We start from the raw sequence: 22429 nt of genomic DNA, 5'->3' as shown, positions 1-22429 counted from the left end.
AAAAAAAAAAAAAAAAAACAAACAAAAAATGAACTTTCAAAGCATACAATAATTGAACACCATTTTATTTCGTTACTCGAGATACAATTTAAAAAAAAAAAAAGGAAATAAATCTATTTGCATATTAATGTCCAAACTTTCGATCGAAGAAAATAATACGATAAACATACCTTATCCTTTTATATAATAAAAAAAAACCCAATAAAGTAAAATATATTTGACATATAAATATAAAAACTAAAAAACAAACAGATAAATAAAAATAAACGAGCAAGGATAAGAACGGAAAACAAATAGAAACTTATTTTCAGGTTTGGACGTTGGTTGGGGGAGGGGCGTGGCGGGGAGGGGGGGAGGGTAGACAATCAAACAACAAACAGAACAAAAACCATAAGATTAACATTCATTTTCGATTATTTCTGTATACGTATACAAAGTGCTTTCATTCTCATCGTTCATTCGCTTTTCTTTTCTTTATCAAGTGGTTCTATATGAAGATGAACGTTTGTGAGAGTGCAACAAAGAGTAGGAGAGAGTGAGAGAGAGAGAGAGAGAGAGGAATAGACGAGGAGAGAGCATCGATGATAAAAAGCGTTGAGCCGATTATAGGGTAACGTCAGTCGGTGTTGTTCCTTCCTCCCTCTCGTGTTGATGATCATCGATGTGACTTTTAAATTTATATAAGTTTTTTACGTGTATCGTATTACGTGTCGTGTAGTGTAAAAAGAATTTATATAGTTTTTTTTCTTTTTTTTTTTTTGATTTTATTGTATTAAAATTTGTGTGAAAATAATTATATACAAAGTAAGTGTTAACAAAAATGATAAATAATTATATTTAGGTATATAAAATCGTTTGTTATTTCTTCGATTTACGATTTAAATATGTATTTGTTAAATGAATTATAATATATCTTACTTATTATATTATTGATATATCTCGATATACGAATGTTCTTAGGTTTGATATGAACATTGAAGATCTTGAACACGTGGTTTATTTTAATGAAACAGTATTGATGAACGTTAATCTATTATTTCATAGGAGATTGTTATAAGATAATCTTAATTGACGTGGGTAGATCTCGGTATTAGATAGGTAATTACCAAACCATTCTGCGAAACGTAATACGTCGGGTCCATTCTATATAATTTGTGTATGTGTATGTGTATTATGTACGTATGTGATCTTATTTCATTCGTTATTCTAAAAGGAAGGGTATACAAAATTTGTGATCTTAACGAAAAAGAATATATTTTATTTATCGATTTAATCAAATTTTTTTTTATTTTTATTATTATTATTATTATTATTATTATTATTTCTGTTTATTATTGAGATATTATATGTATTACTATGGTTGCTTAGAACGAAAGTAGATCAAGAGCTTAAAGTTCAAGTATTCGATAATATCAAAGATGACACTTTATTGTTGAGAAAAAAATGAAAATAATTATCTTCTTTGTAACGTGTAAAGAATTTGTTTTATATCGTAAACGATGATTCGTTAAAAACTGAAATTAAAATAATAATAAAATGAGATCAATCTTTTTAACAAAAAAATTTTTTTTTTCATAATTATGATTTTCATTTTATATATATATATATATATGTATATAAAAGAATAAATTTGTTGGATATTATTATAGAACGATTAGTTATATAGCATTACATTTAAAAAGCGAACACGATCTGAAAGAGACACCCGCATTAGTGTCATTGGCGATAACTTGAAATAAATAGCGAGAACGTAATCTCCCCTTCTTCAATAAAACCCCTTGGATTTGACTTTAATACGGATAGATTTTATTAATAAAATATAATATATTATATCGAACGTTGTGTGTGTCTACGTTATATATTAAAAGTTATTACAAAATTTATATACAATTTTTCATTATCAAAATCATCTCTCTCATTTCATTATTTTATTATTTAACTAAAAATTTCATATTATTGTTTGTAACGTTTTTATTTAAGATCATTAAGTTCAATTCTATTTTTGTGTTTTCTATCTATAAATATACGTTTAAAAATTATTATAAAAAAAGAAAAAAAAATAGATCGGGGAGATACGGTTTTTTGAATGAAAAGAAGATCAAGGAGATTGATAGAAAAACTGATCCGTACGTTGTCTAGTATCGGTCGGTCAACGGTAATTTTCTCGGTGCAATGGATTACTACTATACTGATTTTGCTCTACACATCGTTCTTTCACTATTTACTTGTATTACCAAAGAGAAAAAGGAACAAATACGAGAGACAGATAGATGAAAAGAGTTAAAACTAGGAGAGCGCGTACACTGTGTGACTTTTTTACAGGGTCATGCCAGTGAAAGAGTGGTTCAGAAAACTACAGCCTGTACAGCTGTACTTGGTTGTATTCTTCACAGTGGCTTTCTTCATCATCGAGATGGTAGCCAGTCATGTTACACACTCGTTAACGTTACTTCTCAACGCCTATCACATGCTCTGCAACATCATTGCAATCCTCGGCTGTCTTGTTTCAATCAAGGTAAACATATTACAATAAATTTTAATTATTATTTTCAATCTGTGTTATATAATCTCTTCGTTTTTTGTTTTTATTTTTTAACGAAACATTTCATTTCAAATTATCATATTCTAAATCATTCCATTCGTATAATATAACGAACTTTTTTATTCGATCATTTAGTCGATAATCAGTTTCTTTTTTTTTACTTATAAATTTTATATTTAATATTTTCTATATTAGAATCTCTCGATTTTTTTATTTCTTACGCGATATTATTGATATATTGGAAATAATTAAACGTTCGAGTTTGTCACGAAACTTCAATTTTACGTTCTTTGTTTTTTTTTTTTTTTTTTTTCTTATCATTTACGTATTACACGATAATATTTACAGCTTGATATATTAGCACCGTGACACACAACTCGTAATCATTTTTATTTTTTACTTATAAATTTTATATTTAATTTTCTACATTAGAATATAGATTTTTTATTTCTTACCATATTATTGATTGGAAATAACCAAACGATCGAGTTTGTCACGAAACTTCAATTTTTACGTTCCTTTTTTTTTTTTATCATTTACGTATTACACGACATTATTTACAGCTTGATATACCAGCACCGTAACAACTCGTGTTTTAATAATAAAAACGTATACTGTTTTGTTTTATCCGATCGTTTGTGTGTGCATTATTCCTCGTATTCACTCAGACGATTACGTTGCCATTAGGATAAAAATTACTTACCGACAATATTCATGTCATTTTTATTATTTCGCTTTCACTTGAGTGTTCCGCAATTTAACGAACGATTTCTACTTATTATACTCGTGATATACGGTATGTCATTTTTAAATAAGATTTCTCTTTACGTTACATACAAATTTATCATTAAAGAAAAAAGAAAGGAAAAACAGAAACAAAAATATTGAAATATCTCTTTAACGATTTCTTATGTTAGATAAATTATATATATATTAGATTAGATTAATTTGAGAAGAATATTGAAGGGTTAACTGAGAAGGGGATGTTTCCTGTTTTTACAACATTGTCTCGATAGGATTCACAAATGTTATTTATGCTTTGTGTTGTAATTGAATTCTGATAAAACAATGTCTTGTCTTTTTAAGATATTAATTCTTCTCTAATGATCGGATAAAAAAGTATAAGTTCAGAATTTGGGGTTGAATAGTCGAAAACTTGTAATATTAAATAAGTGCATACATGTAATGTAAAATTATATGTTAGAATTTTGTATGTAAAAGTTTATATAATAATATGTATTTATGTGTCACTCATTTCAACAATCTAATTCCAATTAACATATTTATCCCCCCTGTTATAATTAAAATATATTTTTCGATCTACTCGCCCCCCCCCCTGGAAGAAAAAGAAATTAATTGTTTTTTTTTTTGTATTATTTGACAGTATGCTCCACGTGAACGTTATAGAAATGTTTACCATAGTAGGAACAATTCTCTCAGAAATTCAATGATTTGTTTGGACGGTCAGGAACATGGCTCGAATAATTCTTTATCTACGAAGACAAAGGTAATAATCATAACAGTATTTATCTTGTATGAAATATACAAAAATTATATCTACCGTATTATTTTTTTAGATTTTTTTCTTTTTTATAATATATTTAATTAATTCGTTCGTCACATTATACTTTGTAGATAAAATAATAAGTATTTTGCAAAAGTAAACAAAATATTTTCATATATATATATATTTTTTTTGTTTTCCAGCAATCACGATCGGACAGGCGAATGAGAAACAGTTTTGGATGGGTTAGGATCGATATCTTAACAATGCTGATTTGTTGCATTCTCCTTGCTTCCTTTTGTTTTTCTTTGGTAGTCGAGGCGTTGCAAACATTGGTCCACATAGATCATCTCGATGAGATGCATCATCCTGTTGCTGTATTTTGCATTGGGGTAGCTGGAATTTTTCTTAATATCTTTTGTTACATTATCATAGGTGGATTCACATTTAATCAAGGAATATTGCTACACGTAACCAATAACGGTGATGTTATATTTAGAAGGTGAATATCTGTGTAAAAAAATTTAGTAAATATTATATATATATATGTATTTAAATTAACGTGTTAAAACAATTTTGTTAATATATATTAATTGTGTCATAGAATTAACATAAGTGTTATATATCCTAAAACAATTTTTATTAAAATATTATTTATTTTAGAAACGTAAAATTACAACCGGAGGTAGAAGGTGAACAACAATTAGCAGAACAAACTAGAAGAAGTCCTTTAGCAGTGCCAAAGATTCAAGGATTACGAAGGATATGTCGCGATGTTCTTGGTTGCCTTTATGTCATGATCGTATCAGCATTAGTATACTTTACTGATTCTGGTGTAGCCAAATATTTGGATCCTTGTTTTGCCATTATTTCATCAATATCGCTCTTAGTTCTGAGCTACCCGTATAGTAATTATCATTTATTTATGGATTATGCGATAAGATAAGCTTTAAGAATTTGGAAAATCGATATATCTTTTTCTTCTTTTTTCTTTGTTCCTTTTACGTATCGATTTTTTACGTTACACAGTATATAAATAAACATATCGTGATAACAAAAAAAATAATTAACTTATAAAACAATGTTGGATCAATAATTTAAACATTTTTTTGTAATAGACATATAAACGAATTTTGATTTCTTATTTGTGATTTTCTTTTTATATTCGAAGTATAATTCGTTGAAGATTTTATCAATGATCGTCTTAATGACTTTTTCAGTTAAGGAATCAACAATGATATTACTACAAACCATACCAAATCACATTAACATCGATTCATTGAAGAAAGATTTACTTGAGGCATTTCCAGGGATAGTCGATGTCCATGACTTTCACGTTTGGCAATTAACATCTCAGAAAATTATATCGACAGTTCACATAATATTTTTAAATCCAATGGTACGTATACAAGTAACGCGTGATACTCTCTCTCTCTCTCTTTCGATGATAATTTAAAGGAAGTAAAAAAAAGGAACAAAAATCATTCTCGTCGCTGTTTCACAGGTTTTCGCTAATATCATCGATCAAATCACAGTATTTTTTATCCAAAGAGGTATAACTCAAGTGACCATACAACCAGAATTTCATAAGGTTTGAATAAACATCATTTTATTTCACACATCGCGTGTTATTAATATCAATTAATAGAAAATTATTTATATATTTCATATGTTATATTATATTTTTGATTATATAGATAAAACCGAATGCAGACAAAGCCGATTGTTTGATTCGTTGTCACGGTAAACTATGCAGTTTGTCGCAGTGTTGTACGAGAGAAAAACTGGAAGAACAATCGGTTTCCAAAGAATCCTTAGAAGAGGTAAACGTAATTGTTAAGAAATTGGAGGAGGTGGAGGAGGAGGAGGTGGAGGAGAATATCGTAGACGTTTCACCGGTGATAGATTTAAAAAAATGTCAATTGGACGATGGCGAAATTTCAAAATTAGTTCCACCTACGACGAGTGGACCAAATGATAGAGAGCCATGCAAATCGAGTGACGAAGAAGTACAAAGCAAAGAAGATAATGCTAACGACAAAAGTTCCTATTCGATAAGCGTCGACGTTAATGATCAAAAACTTGCTGCTAATGACTCGAGTCACGATACCGTATCGTAATATTGTATCGTTATTTCCCCCCCCCCCGAGCAAGAATCGTTACTTCCTTTTTGCTCTCGTAAATTATTTTTTAGTTTTTTAATTTATTTCATTTTATTTTATTTTTGTTTGTTTTCTTTTCTGTTTTTTGTTCTTTTTTTTTTCTTTTTCGTTCTCTTGTTTTTGTTTTTTTATTGGAAGGAAGAATCTTCCAAACGCGATAAGACTGTATACTAGTATTAAGTATTTTTAATTGTTCACAAAAATAGAAACGTCTTATCAATTATCTATAGATTTTTTTTAACGAAATTAAAAAAGAAAAATTTAATTTAAGACGTCCTTTTTTTTTTGTTTTTTATAGTCAGTATCGTTATTTTATTATATATATATCTAGTTATTAGATAGATCAAAATATTTTATAAATACACAGAGTACAAAGGATCAATTATTAATTTGCAATCCTCTAACGCATGTGTTTACGTTGATTGTTTTATTGTTTTATTTTAATCAAGTCAAACGAAGATATTTTATTAACAGACATGTTGTATTTGACAAATCGCGAATTATAATAAATATTTTCTAATAAATGTAAACTCTCTCTTTCTTTCTCTCTAGTATAGAATAGTTTAGAGATTTATGGTGATTTTTATGTTGTTGTTGTTGTAATTAAAACGATTAGGTGAAATTTATGTATCGTTGGTGATTCATTTATAATGTACGAATCGATATCAGCGCCTTCGAGATTACGATGTAAACATTTTTCAACTATATAAAATGTTTTAATATTTCTACGTAGTGGATAACATGTTCTATTGATATTATTACATAATTAAGAATAAAACAGATCTCGATTTTTAGTTATTGTAAATGTACAATATATAACAGTCGTTTGAATGAATTATTTAAGATACCATTGAAATCATGCAATATTATCAAATATTATTATCGATTACTTTTACTATTACAGTGATCAAATTAAAATTCAATCAATCCTTTTATCGTCATAAAAATTGTTTACACCAAACCAAAAGTGTCCGCAAATCTTTCCTTTATTTTCAATTAAAAAAAGAAAAAAGCGTTAAACTTATACGCGATTGAAGATTGAATAACTTTTGAAATTTTTTTTCACGTTGGTGTAACTTTATTGAATTATTTCGATTATTAGTTGACAATTGTGTAATTAATTTATTTTCCAACAAATAGATAATTTTTATTAATTATTTTTTTATAATGTTTTAATGGTTTTCTTTTTTATATTTTCTTTACCTCTCCTACACATTTAGGCTCCTTCTATCTTTAATGTCGTTATCGTCGTTAAGGAACATATTACTTTTTAAAATCAAAATTGTAATTTTAATTTACAAACGGGTACGGATTTTACGTATGGATTTAAAAAAGAAAAGAAAGAAAGAAAAAGGATAAAGTCGAGTCGATAAGAAAAATTCCTGCCATTACCGACGGAGGAATTTCATTTAAACTTTCTAGTACCGATTTCTTCGGAGATTTTTTTTTTTTTTTTTTTAATGATTACTAACAACATTCCTAACCGCCAAAAAGAGAAAACGAATAACTGTGAATGAAACTGAAAGGAAATAAATAAAAAAGCAAAACGCGAATTAAAAAGTCAGTTTAGTTTTTTTTTTTTCTTTCTTTTTTATAAATATATATATAACAATTGTGACAAAGATAATAAAAAAATCTGGAAATAAATAGAACGAAATACAAACACGATATAATAATCGAAAATAATGAACCAACGTTGAAATGACATTGTACGATAAGCTGCCACACTCTCCTACATTGGAACGCAAAAGGGGTGGGGTCGTACGTGTGGATTTGTGCGTTTGTGTGTGTGGTAGAGTTACCACGTACGATTCATCGTATAGTAGTTCTTTGAGTTTAGTTCCAACTTTTCAGTTGGTGTCGGTTGTTGAACGTGGAGTGATATGCGTGATTGATATCCCAAATGTCTCGATGATTAATGAAACAGTTATAGTGAGTACGCAAAGAAAGATAAAAAGAAAGAAGGAAAAAGAGTGTGAGAGAGAGAAAGAGAGAGAAATAACGAAAAGTGTATTCTCTCTCTCTTTCACTTCTCTTATCCCTTTCATTCATAAAAAGGATATGTTGATAATAATAAATAAAAGTTACTTTTGTGCACGGTAAATAGAAAATTTGATGGAGAACATCGAAGAAAAATAATTATGTCAAAGGAGTGGAGTGAGAAATAAAGGAAGAAATTTTAAACGACGACGAAAAAGAAAAAGAAAAAAAAAAGAAGAAAGAAAGAAAAAGAAATCGGTTAGAAAAAGTGTTACCGAGAAAAATGTTGATCCTTATTTTTTTCACCTGTGCTATCTTCTGTCGAGGTAATTATATTAACGTTGACATCAACACCTGAGTAATATCTGTTTATCCGTGTTCCAGTATTCATGTAGAAAAAAAGGAAAAGGGCAAACGCATGTCTCGTTTTTTAACTTATTAGGCGTAACGTAATGATCACGTGGTAACCATTGAGTCACATACGGGTCTACGAATGAATTTCTTCGTTCTTGATTTCGATCATCATCAATTCCTGTTATTTCATATGATGACTCGCGATTAGATTATTAGTAGAGGACGATTAGTTTCTAATATTTTATAATCATTTTATTTTCTTATGATGATGTGTTTTACATATCCGTTTTTTTTTTATTTATTTATTTTTATATTAATGATTTTATGATTATAATTTTTAAGTGAAAGTTCAAGATTAAATCGTTTAACGTAAGATAATGTCGAGAAATTTATCGATATCGTTAAATATTTATTTAGTAGTTGATTAATCGTATTATTATTCGAAACGTACTATCTACCTACTATTAAAAATTCAACGTGAATCATTCCTACACCTGGACCGTTCTTTTGTCTCATGGCTCTTGAATGAAATCACGTTTATGACCTTCTTCTTCTTCTTCTTCTTCTTCTTCTTCTTCTTCTGTAGGATCCAGAACCTGTATCGACAAATGTATCGAAAATGATTTTTCTTTCTTCTTTAAAGTCGTTTCATTATATCTAGTGTCTTTTTAGAACACGACCCAAGCTAATTAGTCCTATTAAGAACTAACTCATGTCAGGGTCTCTAAGGATCAGATTTTATATAATCATGAACCTCCATACGTTTCTTTTCTTTTTTTTTTTTTTTATCTTTCCCTCGTACTTTCTTTTTACTCAATTTCATCGAATAAAATCCCAATTGTTCTTTTTAATTCTACGTTCCGACAATGTTTAATAAAATTTCACGTGTTCGATATAACAAATATAATTTGACATTTATTATTAAATATAAAAAAAAAAAAATGGAAAAAAAAAGATTGAAATTTGAAGAAGATTTTAATAAATGTATTTCGAAATATAAACTGGACAAAAGGAAACAATATAATTATCAAAATTCTTATAAAAACTAAACAAGATAATTATAGAATCGAAAAATACTATTTTAGTAATTGTAATTTCGTAAGAGAAATTAATGACTTTCGAATGAAACGTTAAGAGAATTCTATTGTCACTTTCATAACCACGTGTATACTATAGTTGATTGTCTCTCGGTGGTATATCAATTCAGAAGTTAAGTACTCGTTTAATATATCCTGTCGTGTGAACCAATAAGCACGATCATTTAACCGTAATATTTTTTTCGTTAACGAGTACACTTATGTGAATTTTTATTAATAAACAAGTATATTGTTCGTAAAAAAAAAAAGAAAAAAAAACAATATTAATCTATTAGAAGATAAATTTATTAATATGATTTTTGTGACACGTTATTTTCGTTGGATCTTTTTTTATTCTATTAATTGATCTGAAACATCTTCTTGATCTACGAAGAAACAACATCGTGACCAAATGAATAGCATTTTTTTTTCTTCCAGAATTACATTCCTTTGAAATCACGCAATAAATATCCCTGACTTCATTCCATACGTCTAATATTAATACTGACTAACTACGTCTTATTTATGATTTATGCTAAATAACAATAGAAGTCATTCTCTCGTCGATTTAAGAACTACGCCGATCTTTGAGATCGTTTGGTCACTCTGTTATACCAAAAAGATCGGATGAAATTCCTTGACACAAATTGTGAAATTGATGTCAGATCCTTTACGACCTTCATTTCAATCATGAACGGATATAGTTTATGCGAATACGAGTACATTTTATCGATCAGAATTTAAAAATAAAATAAATATATATATTCAATATTAGAGTATATCTGTTAATGATTAATGTGAAATTTCTCGAGTAATAGATGTTTGTTTTATTACTGAAATAAATAAAAGTATAAGTTATATTATTTTATAACGCGATTGCTCAAAATAATAAAGCGTATTTTGTTCTTTTAAATCTTTTGTATGAAGAAAAGGACTTCAGTCGATAATATTAAATACAAGTCAGGTTTATTTTCATATTACTCATGCCGTTTTACTAGAAATCACATTGTTGAATACATATAGTATGCAAAATAATTTAACACTGTGTATACCGATTAACCGATCGATTTTTTTCTCTTTGTTGTAACAGTTATTTTTTCATTTGTTTCTTCGATGTTAGTATTATTGAAAAATTTATCGTTTAATATTTTCTTTTTTTTAATACGATTTTGAAATATATATATATATATATACTTTATTTTAAATTAAATCCTACAGATATATTAAAAGAAATATTACGATGAAAAATATAATAATTGTATTAAATTCTTATAAAAAAAAATATATATATATATATGAAACCCGATTTATGTATTATAAAATTAATATTACATTGCCATGTTATATTCGACAAAAAATATTCCGAAATTTGGAAATGAAATTTTTCGTTTTGTTTACAAAAGATTATATCTTTATTTAATTACCTGTTATCTGTTACCAGCTGGTCTAGGATGGACCACATGTTTTCTTATCCTGCTCTATCTCCATCCTTTCATTCTCTGTGGGATGTCCATTATTTATCTTATGTGTATTCTCAAAACAACAGTTGAAGTTTATCGTACTAACTTCCCTTGAGATATGTAAAAACATCGTTTTACACACAAATTGTTCTTCTTTTATCTTTTTATTTTAAATTTCGAATTTTCGTAGATTGTTCGAAATCGAATCGTGAAAGAAAAGAAAAGAAAAGAAAAGGAGAAAGAGAAACCAAAAAAATAACTCTCGTAGACGAAACATTCTTGAACATGCGAACGATTTTTTTCAATATCAATATATATATATATATTTTTTTTTTTTATGCTAATTATTTCATCAAAATAATATCTATCTATTGCGATAAGTGAAATTTTTTCTATATTTATTTTATCGGAGTGACATAGAATGTTTCCTTTCTTTGATATCTTCTCAGAAATAATAGATAATATTTAAAAATTTTCTATATCTCTACGTCAGTCGTTATTTATATACTAGATATTATAGAATAAACTAATTTGATATGAATATATAAATTAATTTAATAGAGAACAAATTCTTCTCAATATATTTATATTATTTTCATCTCATAATTTGTACGTATCACGCACATTATACATGTATAATATGTCTTTTATTTTTCATTTACATTGGATCGGAAAATAATTTTCTTCATATTTTAATGCAAAAGTTAAACAAGTTTTTCATTTCATATTATGTACCCAATCTTTTCCAGATAGTTAATAACTATTTTTTCATCGCGACGTTTAGTTCCTTATCAATTTCATAATTCCTAATATACCAGTATTACTAAATTATTTCCATAATTGAGATAGATACTTGAAAAATCTAAAATATCCTAATTTCCAGATTAAAAACTCTCGAATCATTTTCATTATATCTATTTATTTGTTTGTTTAATTAATCCAATGATAATCAAATTTTAAACGTAATCAATTATATTATCTGATTCAATTAATATTATCAAAATTGTCCAATCCTAAAGGAAATTATTCCTATAAGAAAAATACGAAGAAATTTTGTCTCCAGCCGAATATACACATATACATATATATAATATATATAAAGTACATAGAAACGTTAATAGAAATCTGTTGAAATAATAACATGAGATAAATTGAAATAATCAAATAATAGTCGTCGTTACTCATAATTCAATAATAATTTGTTTTAAGCTTTCGGTCTTTTTTCGAATCATAGAAATCGTGCGAGCTGGTTTTGAGCTTGTGATAACGAGGGAACTTTTATCAAAAGAACTTTTATCAAGAGAGGAAAGAAAGGACTTCCTTCCTAGCCACGGTCGCGTTGCGTTGCGTTGCGTTGCGTAGAAATGAATATTTTAACCGAGCGGATGCGTATATTTCACAGGAGAAAATAATGCAAGTATAAAAGCAAACGGGAAAAGCAGATAAAACCAATCATCCGCAGGACATTGCGGTTTAGGACTCGTTTCTCTTTACCACGGACGTTAATCGAGTCATAATTTTTTTTTGTCCTTTTCTTTTTTTTTTTTCACGCTTCGTTCAAAGCAAAAATGAAAAATTTCATTTCCCCCATTTCATTATTATTCCAAATATAAAATATTTACGTTAAAAAAAAAAAAAAAAGAGAGAGAAAAGAAGCCATTAAGAAAAAACGTCTCGTTTATTTTCCGTTGTGAATTAATAATTAATCATTATTTTTTGTCGGCATGATTTCAATCATTTTCATTGCGAATTTTATAATTGTTAATAAAACGTTGATATATCGAAGAAATATAAATGGTAGATTGTTTAAAACGTACGAATAAATGTTTTAAAGTGAGAAATATGAATTTTGAAAAATCGAGGATCATAGTTTTATCGTATTCTATTTTTGTTTTTTTTTTTTTTGTTTTTACAGTGTCATGTCAAGAAAGACCTACCCTTATAAGTCCAGAAGGAAACGAAATTATTAAAAATGCTGGAGATCCTATAATATTTTCTTGCATAGGTAATAAGAAAATTTTCTTTTACTATCCAACGAATTACGGATCGGACGAAGAAGTATCCAGAAAGGTTAACATCGTAAGATCTTGTATTATTTTTTTTTTTTTTTTGATTTTTTTGATACTTCTTTTTCTTCTTCTCAATTTAAATAGAAATATAATGTAAAAGATTTATATTATCTAGGTTATATCATCGAATATAGAAGAAAACGAAACTAATACAATTGATGGAAGAAGTATTTACAATTTTTCTCGACATAAATCCGTACCTGGTGATACGGGATGGTATGGTTGTTCTTATCGCAACAGAACAATCACTCAAAAGGATTACGACGATTTTGAATTTAATTGGGTTTACGTTTACGTGGATTGTACGTAAAAAAAAAAAACAATATATATATATTTATATATATATTTATATACATATATATTTAGCAATAATATGTTAAAGATAAAACGATCGTTTTAATTTGTAAAATGATTTGTTAATATTATGCGAATTATAAAAATATTTTTTAGCACCTAACAGTGCGTTCGTCGAAAACGTGGTAGAAACTGTGAAAGGAGCAACTGGTACTATGGCTTTTATACCATGTCGACCAACTTTGCCAAGCTTGGAAGTTACTTTATTCGATCAATTCGACGAAGTAAGCGTTATTTTTTTATATTTCTTAATCATCTAACAAATATCATTTGAGAGGCAATATCAATCGATAAAATTGCGAAATGTATTATTATAATCTATTAACATTATGATTGGTTAAACGACAGAAAATTGAAATAGACGATAATATCACATACGATCCAAAATTTGGATATAGGATAAACAATCTTAGTTTGCATAACAGTGGCATTTTTATATGTTCAATCACGAGAGGCGGTAAAACATACGAGGTCAATTATCATTTGGATGTGTTTAGTAAGTATCTCAACGAAACACCTTTATTATATATTATTTCTATAGAATTTTCATCATTTTTTTGTTATAAACTTATGTGAACAACAAATTATCGTTAAAATATGAAATCAATTTTTTCTTCATTTTTATTAATGAAATAAATTGATTTCATTTTGATAAAATTCAACATGTAAGACTATAAAATTGATGAATAGAAAAGAAATACATATATATATATATATATATGTATAAAAGTAATTCAATTGGATTTTCGTAACAGTCAAACAAAATGTGCATGAACCAAAAATCATAATGGATACTTTAAGGCACGTGATTTATGGTCAAACTTTGCGTGTTAATTGTACGATAGACTTGCAGAAAAAGTTACTTCCATTTCAATTTAAATGGATATCACCCACTGATGTAAGTTTATCAAATTAATTGTTATTATTTCATAGAAATAAGAAAAAACTTGATATATATATATTAAATTTTAGAATACACGAATGAGCCAACGTCAGGAAATCATAAAAACTGAACCGAATTTATTGCACGTGACCAAAGAAATGATCATACAGAATGTGATGGAAGAGGATGAGGGAGAGTACGAATGTGAAATTAAGATTCATGGATCCTCTAATAGAGCGAAGATGAATTTAACGATACATGGTTAGTTTTTATTTTTACTAAAGGAAAATAAAAAAAATAACAAATCAGAAATATATATATATATAATATAATATATTGGGTTGGCAAGAAAGTAATTGCCGATTTTTTTCCATAAAATAAAAGAGTGTTTTTTCTTACTTGGAATGTGAACTTTAATCTATGATGTATTTTCTCCACTTTGTTCGATAACCTTTTGCCTTCTCTCTGACAACTGGAAAATTCCACGCTCGTAGAAAGTCTGACCTTTCTCGGCAAAAAATTGTAGCAAGTACGATTTTACAGCGTCATCATCATTAAAAGTTTTACCACGGAGGGAGTTGTCCAAAGATCGAAATAAGTGGTAATCCGATGATGCAACATCAGGGCTTTATGGTGGTGGGTGTAACATCAATTCCCAACCAATATCCATGAATTTTTTCCGAGTGGCCAAAGACGTGTGCGGCCTAGCATTGTCCTGGTGGAAAATGACACCTTTACGATTGACTAATTTTGGTCACTTTTCCTTGACTGCTGCATTCAATTTGTCCAGTTGTCGACAGTAGACCTCTGATTTAATGGTTTGGTTCCTTGGAAGCAGCTCAAAATAAACTGGACCTTTCCAATCCCACCAAATTGACAGAAAAATTTTGGATATTTGCCTTTGAAGTGGTTTGGGATGACTCATTAGGCATGCACCACGATCGTTTTCGATTGACATTGTTGTATACAATCCACTTTTCGTCTCCAGTRATGATTCGTTTTAAAAACGGATCGAATTCATTGCGTTTAAGCAATAAATCGCAAACGTTGATACGCTTTGTCAGATGAACTTCTTTCCAATCGTGCGGAACCCAAATATGCAGCTTCTTAACAATCCCGACACGTTTTAAATGATTCTCAATGATTGTATCTGAAACATTTACCTTCTCTGCAATCTCCCGTGTAGTTACGTGACGATCCGTTTCGATGATGGTTTTGATTTCATCCTAATTCGGCTTAACTGGTCGACCTGAACGTTTGTCATCTTTAAAAGAAAAATCTCCAGAACGGAATTTTTCAAACCAATTTCGACATTGCCTTTCTTTATGGGTTTCATCACCATATACATCACGTATCTTTTTTGCGGCTTGCACTGCGTTCTTTCCTTTACGGAAATAATAAAGCAAAATATTGCGAAAATGTTCGTTTTTGCACTTCATATTAATATTGAAATAAAGAAAGAACATTAAGATAATATCTACGCAATGATTTTATAACGCTAGGTAAAGATTACAGATAACGTATGTAATAATAAAAAAATCATAACATTAACGAGTATTATAAAAATGGGAGTGAGAAATCTATAATCAAAATCGGTAAATACTTTCTTGCTAACCCAATATATATATATTGAGTATATACAAATATATATATATATTTTTTTTTCCTCCAGATCCAAATGAAAGATATATCAATTTGACGTCACAAGATTCAAACAGACATTATCTAAGGAAAGAAAATAGTCACGTTGTATGGGTCGTTTACTATGATGCTTTTCCCGAAGTTCAATTAAAATGGTACGTAAAATATATTTATTTATTGTTGAAATATTCTTGAAGATACTTTAACGTTATATAATAACTTTCGAATAAGGCTTTATAAAGAAAAAGAGATTATGGACGATTGGTTGAACTCGGAGGAAACAAAATACGCTGTAAATAAAACTCCTACGACAACGATATTAAGAGTCAATCGATTGAAACTCGATGATAGTGGAACATATATGCTTGAAGCTGCCAACGAACTTGAAAATAAATCTCTTAATTTTTCATTGTTTGTTTTAGGTAATTAAAGGATATAATATTAAAATGAATTATTTCTTTCTTTTTTTTTCTTTTGGATTTTTTAATAATAATGTTCTTTTTTATTTCAGCCAAACCGACATTAATATTCGACGAGATCGAATCGTATTATTCGCCTGATCAAATTTCCGATATCCATTGTAGAGCGGTGGCTTATCCAGAGCCAGAATTTTATTGGACTTTTCTAGAATGTCCTTATTATCCGTCCCGGAATAATTCGAATCTCATTAAATTAAATGTAATTAAAATAATTTTACAGAATTATCCGTTGTGTCCCATTTTAATATATGATTTTATTATTTTATTAAATGATAATTTGCAAAAAGTTTTTTTCTTTTTTTATTTAAAGTAAGTTAAGTATACAAGAAAGATTTGAAAAAAAAAAAAAAAAGAAGGAAAATTGTTTTTACGATTTATATTTTACAGTATATAATCATTTATATTATCATATATAATAGTTCATAAAATTAATTTATTTCTTACTTCGTTCACACTATCATAATTACTATTTATAATTATTATTGTTCTCTTAGCATACGACGGAAATATTACCAACGCATTTTATTTCTAAAGTAACTATGAAAATTAGAATGTCCGGCATCATCAATTGTACAGCTTGTAATTCGGAAGGATGCGATTCAAATTTCAGTAATGTTATAGTGTCTGGTAGGTACATTTTGTTTATTTTTTTTCTTTTTTTCCATTCTTTTCCTTTTAATATTTTATATAACATTTGATTTATTTTCTTTTTTCTGAATCAACGACAACGATCTAACGAAATTAAATTATCGAATAACAAATATTTGAAATCTTACGATTAATCTTTGATTAATTTGTATATTATTAATAATAATAATAATTATTATTATATTACACACAGATGGTGTCAAAGAATTTGGTATAATAGAACCAAAAGGACCGATTGTAGAAAGCGATGACATCGAAGTCATTTGTGCTGCTTCTATTTATAATTATACGAATAATATTTTATGGTTGGACAGTAACATGAAAGCGATATTAGAAAATGGTAAAAATAAAACTTAACAAACACACACACACACACACACACATATTATTGAACAAAATAATTTATTTCTAATTGAAAAAATTTATTCACATATTTATTAATATATATATATATATATATTATCAAATTTCAGAGAGAATAAAAGTTTCTTACAAGACAACTTCGTTCACTCATCGTGCGATATTGCAAATAAAAAATGTTCTTCCTGATGACTCGATGACTTATTATTGTATTGGAGAAACTAAGGATGGGAACAACACTTTTGAATACGATTTGGTGGTTAATAGTAATTATCATAATAATAATAATAATGACAAAATATTAATAACTAATTGTAATAATTATTTATCTAACAATTGTTTCATTTTCAGAACAGAAAAAACCTTCGTTTCGTTATAGTAATTTAAATGAGACCGATTTGATAATCGATTTCGGCAGAGAAAATCACAAACTCATTATTTTGAAGTGCTATGTAAATGGTATGCCGAAACCAAAAGTTGAATGGTATAAGGTATAAGACTATATTCATTTATTAAATATTATATACTATATATATATATATATTTATGTATAAAAATTCTTTGTCGTTTTTAGGGTGACGTGAAAATAAAAAACAGCGAACAGTACGAATGTAAGAAAGATAATCAAGAACTTTACATAAAATTTGTTTTTGAAAACGATAGCGGGAAATATTCTTGTAGAGCTGAAAATCGTTTAGGAAGAATAGAGGCTTATCAAAATATAACTATAATGGGTATGCTATTGACAATTGAAATTAATAGAAAAATCATTGAATTTTCTTATTATTATTTTTTGTTTTTTTTTTTTATATATATGTATATGTAATATTATATTTTTGCAGGAAAAGAATTACCTAAGGGATTAATAATCTTAATAGTCATTTTGGTAATCATACTGATTATCTTGATAGTGTATTTTACAATTAAATTTCGTCGTGAAAAGGTAAGAAAGTTAAAAAAAAAAACGACACAATGAATAATGAAGAAAAAAAGAAAACAAATAATAACACGTTTATTCGATTTTAATAATTGTACAGAAAATGAGAAAAGAGTTATTAGAAACCGGTCTAACGCATTTCGAGGAAGGTGCTCTGGAATGTTTGAATCCGGAATTGACAGTAGATGACCAAGCGGAATTACTTCCTTACGATAAGAAATGGGAATTTCCAAGGGAAAGGTTGAAGCTTGGTAATATCGAAAGATTACATATCTTTAACATATTCGATAATTCCCATGTGTCACATACACGTATGTGACGCATATAGTTACAAGTGTTACATATATACGATATCTATATAGAATACATTATTGATTTTATTTTTATATATGATTTATATGCATATAAATTAATAATTATGAGATAGCGTATAAAACAATTGAAAGAAATAATGATGATACGCGATTGCGATTTTTTCTGAGTATATTTATTGATCGTTGTAACGAAAATAATGTATTTAATGATAATTTAAATGAATACGCTTGTTAATAATTATTTAGGAAAACAATTGGGTAGTGGAGCATTCGGGGTAGTTATGAAAGCCGAAGCTCAAGGAATAAGCGATGGGGAAACTATAACAACGGTTGCAGTCAAAATGGTACGACGTACGACAGATCCAACTTACGTTCGTGCTCTTGCGAGTGAATTAAAGATTATGGTACATCTTGGTAAACATTTGAACGTCGTCAATCTTTTGGGTGCCTGCACAAAAAATATTTGCAAACGTATGTGTTATTATTTTTATATTCAAAATGAATCGTAATTGAAATAATATATCCAATTTGTTTTGTTTTGTTTTGTTTTTCTTTACACCTTAGGCGAATTATTGGTCATCGTTGAGTACTGTCGATTTGGTAATTTACATAATTTTTTATTGAGACACAGAATGGACTTTATCAATCAAATTGATCCTTCAACCGGTAAATTTGATCCTACGATCGGTATCGATCGTCTCACGAGAACAGGCAGTATTAGCAGTGATAATAGGTTTGTTTGTGTTCCCGATATATATTATTTTCTTTCCTATTTTTATAACATATATATTTCATGTCTCGGTATATTGTATATTAATCATATTTATTCATCCTATCATATAAATTATGTTATGATGATTCATTTAATGGCAAATTTGTTTGAAATGCTAGCAAGTATCATTTAATGTTTCTAATCAAGATCATGGTAATAATAGTTAATCTTCTAATGGATATTAATTGTAATTGTTATTACTAAAATATAGTAAATAATAATAATCTTTCGCTTTGATCGTTAATACCAACGGATAACACGAGAATGTGGGTTGGAGAAATGTGCATGCAATGGGCTGCGGTTTAACGACTCTTCCTTTTTTTCTTCTGCCCGTACGATAGGATAAAATATGCGGCATTGTCATTTTCTCGCAGTACCAGTATAAATTCCGGTTCCGAGATGATACACTATTATGCTCCTAATACAACGGATTCTCAAGATATGTCTATGTCACCGGATGGCTGTATACTTAGCAATAATTCATCTCAACCTGGCTGGAGATCCAATTATCGTGGTGATTATAAGGATCATAATCTAAAACCAATTTGTACTCAAGATCTTTTATCTTGGGCATTTCAAGTGGCTCGTGGTATGGAATATCTTAGTCAGAGGAAAGTAAGTAGTTATAATTTGAATTTAACATTGATACACACAAATAATGTGTCAATGCATGTTAAATCGTTATCAAAATTTACACTTAATATCACACTTTGATCGAATTAATTAAAATCTATTCGTATATTATATATTAGGTATTACACGGTGATTTAGCAGCAAGAAATATATTACTTGCTGAGAATAACATAGTCAAAATTTGTGACTTTGGTTTGGCGAAAACAATGTACAAAGATGGTAATTACAAGAAGAAAGGTGATGGACCATTGCCCATAAAATGGATGGCCATCGAATCGATAAGGGATCGAGTGTTTTCTACACAGTCGGATATATGGTCTTTTGGAATAGTTCTTTGGGAATTCTTCACCTTAGCTGAAACTCCGTATCCAGGTATGGAAGCTGAGAAACAGTATCAGAAACTTATAGAAGGTTATAGAATGGAACAACCAGCGTATGCCACTCCAGATGTGTAAGTAAACTTAAATATATATGTTATACATATTTTATAATGCATTTATAAAGGATCGTATATATGATAAAATATTTTATAGATTAAACAAATTAGCTTTCATTCTAATTATCATTTTATAGATACAATATAATGTTGCAATGCTGGAAAGCAAAACCAACTTTGCGTCCAGGTTTCACGGAATTGGTTGAAAGCATAGGTGATTTGTTAGAGGAAAGCGTAAAAACGGTGAGTCATTATTTTAAATAACTTACGATCAATGGAATATCTAACAAAAAAGAAAAAACTCTGTTCAATACAAATGATTTGTTTTATTTTAATGATTTATAGCACTATATAACTCTGAACACACCATATATGGATATGAACACGATGATTTTGGATGGAAAGAACGATTATCTCACGATGATGTCCGCACCCGATCACACAGTTCTATCATTGCCCGTTCGTGATTACGTGAATTCTCCTATTTCGGAAAATCCACCAGATTCAGCATATTTGTGTATGAGTCCGTCAAATAACGGAGACGAGTCGGGTATATTTAGTCCTAGAATGGATTCCGAAAAATTACATTTCGAATTTCCTTCAGTGACGTCTGATACTGAGGATGCAATTGAATTATCACCGATGTTAAAGAACGTAGATGATCATTATTTAAAACCGATAAACGTGCACGAACGAAGAGCAGAATTTGCTCGTAAACGACAAATAGAAAACGTTAAACCGATCGAACGAATCAATAGTACGGATTCTGGTTATTGTAACGCACCACGAAATCTTCATTTGATAGATTTAAACGGGAAATTGAGAGAAAATGATCGAAAAGATGAGGAAGAGGAAAAGGGGGATGAAGAAGAACAAGAAAAAAACGATCATGATCGGACGGATTCCATTCCAAAGAGAAAAGAATACACACCATCCATTATAAGAACTCAAGATAATTATGTGAACATGCCTAAACAGAAAAATGATTTAAAAAGGGATACACCTGACAGCTTTAGCAATCCCAGTTACATCATGATGGGAAAAGAACTAAATCATTCGGTAGTGTGACTTATTAATTGATCTTGTTTTTCGGAGATTTATTAAAGTGGACAATCGAGAATCTATATTTTTAAATAGGATGTTTTTTTTTTTTTTTTAACTTCAAAGATAATCGAAACATGTGAATATTGTTTAGAAACTCGATTATGTTAACGCAAATTTTTATTGTAATTCGAGTTGTTACTTATATCGTTTGATGTAGATTTCATCAAAAATTTCTATCGAATTACGTGTTTCAAGATCAATGACTATATTTTTCGAGAAAACGATTTTAATATAGGATAAGGTATTAGATTTTAGGGAATCATTGCATTTGTCATTTGTCATTTGTCATTTGTCATTAATATCATCCTCGCGAATATTTCCTCTTCGTTTAACAATAAGTACAAAAATTCGATGTTTCTCAGGTACGCCCAAGGAATTTTCTTTCCTTTTCTTTTCATTTTTCTTTTTTTTGGTTTTAAATATAACTTATAAAATGATCAAATTGATTTGTTTTTTTTTTTTTTTTTAAGAGAAAGATTTTTTATATTTACCGCAAAATCATAAAATCGGACACACTGCATTATATATTTTTTCATTCTTCTTTTTTTTTTTTTATATAAATGTAATAATAATAAACAAGATAATATATATAAAATCGTTGATTTTAACGCGTCCGTATTGTATATATTATCTTACGATACAACAATATTACCGATCGGTAAAATGAATGTATAATATTTTATGACTAGTGGATATTTTACGCGAGTTAACAATAAGTGTG

General features: G+C 28.3%; 2 protein-coding genes across 4 annotated transcripts; both read left to right on the top strand.

The window, feature by feature from the left end:
- Positions 1-603: 603 nt before the first annotated feature.
- On the top strand, positions 604-6514 carry LOC106789786 (zinc/cadmium resistance protein). Its single transcript, XM_014754272.1, has 8 exons — positions 604-804; positions 2323-2515; positions 3927-4049; positions 4250-4548; positions 4710-4954; positions 5267-5445; positions 5551-5637; positions 5744-6514. Exons 2-8 carry the CDS (start codon positions 2327-2329, stop codon positions 6164-6166), a joined length of 1545 nt encoding a protein of 514 aa, XP_014609758.1. The 5' UTR covers positions 604-804; positions 2323-2326; the 3' UTR covers positions 6167-6514.
- A 1880-nt stretch (positions 6515-8394) lies between these two features.
- LOC106789615 (vascular endothelial growth factor receptor 1) lies at positions 8395-22241 on the top strand. 3 transcript variants are annotated; one of them, XM_014753997.1, is made up of 23 exons: positions 8395-8514; positions 12994-13148; positions 13263-13449; positions 13598-13725; positions 13850-13997; positions 14257-14399; positions 14474-14645; positions 16057-16180; positions 16257-16447; positions 16537-16703; positions 16999-17131; positions 17346-17492; positions 17626-17778; positions 17864-18003; positions 18087-18246; positions 18355-18455; positions 18550-18700; positions 19010-19234; positions 19328-19496; positions 19877-20150; positions 20288-20619; positions 20742-20847; positions 20950-22241. In XM_014753997.1, exons 1-23 carry the CDS (start codon positions 8472-8474, stop codon positions 21670-21672), a joined length of 4272 nt encoding a protein of 1423 aa, XP_014609483.1. In that variant the 5' UTR covers positions 8395-8471; the 3' UTR covers positions 21673-22241. The 3 variants fall into 3 exon arrangements, with proteins under 3 accessions (XP_014609483.1, XP_014609491.1, XP_014609473.1); XM_014754005.1 differs by having other exon boundaries at positions 12994-13157; positions 19910-20150; XM_014753987.1 differs by having other exon boundaries at positions 12994-13157.
- Positions 22242-22429: the final 188 nt, after the last annotated feature.

Source organism: Polistes canadensis, unplaced genomic scaffold (genome assembly GCF_001313835.1).
Source record: "Polistes canadensis isolate GaletaPanama2010 unplaced genomic scaffold, ASM131383v1 scaffold_6, whole genome shotgun sequence".
NCBI lineage: Eukaryota > Metazoa > Arthropoda > Insecta > Hymenoptera > Vespidae > Polistes > Polistes canadensis.
This window is presented reverse-complemented; position numbering and strand designations above follow the sequence as displayed.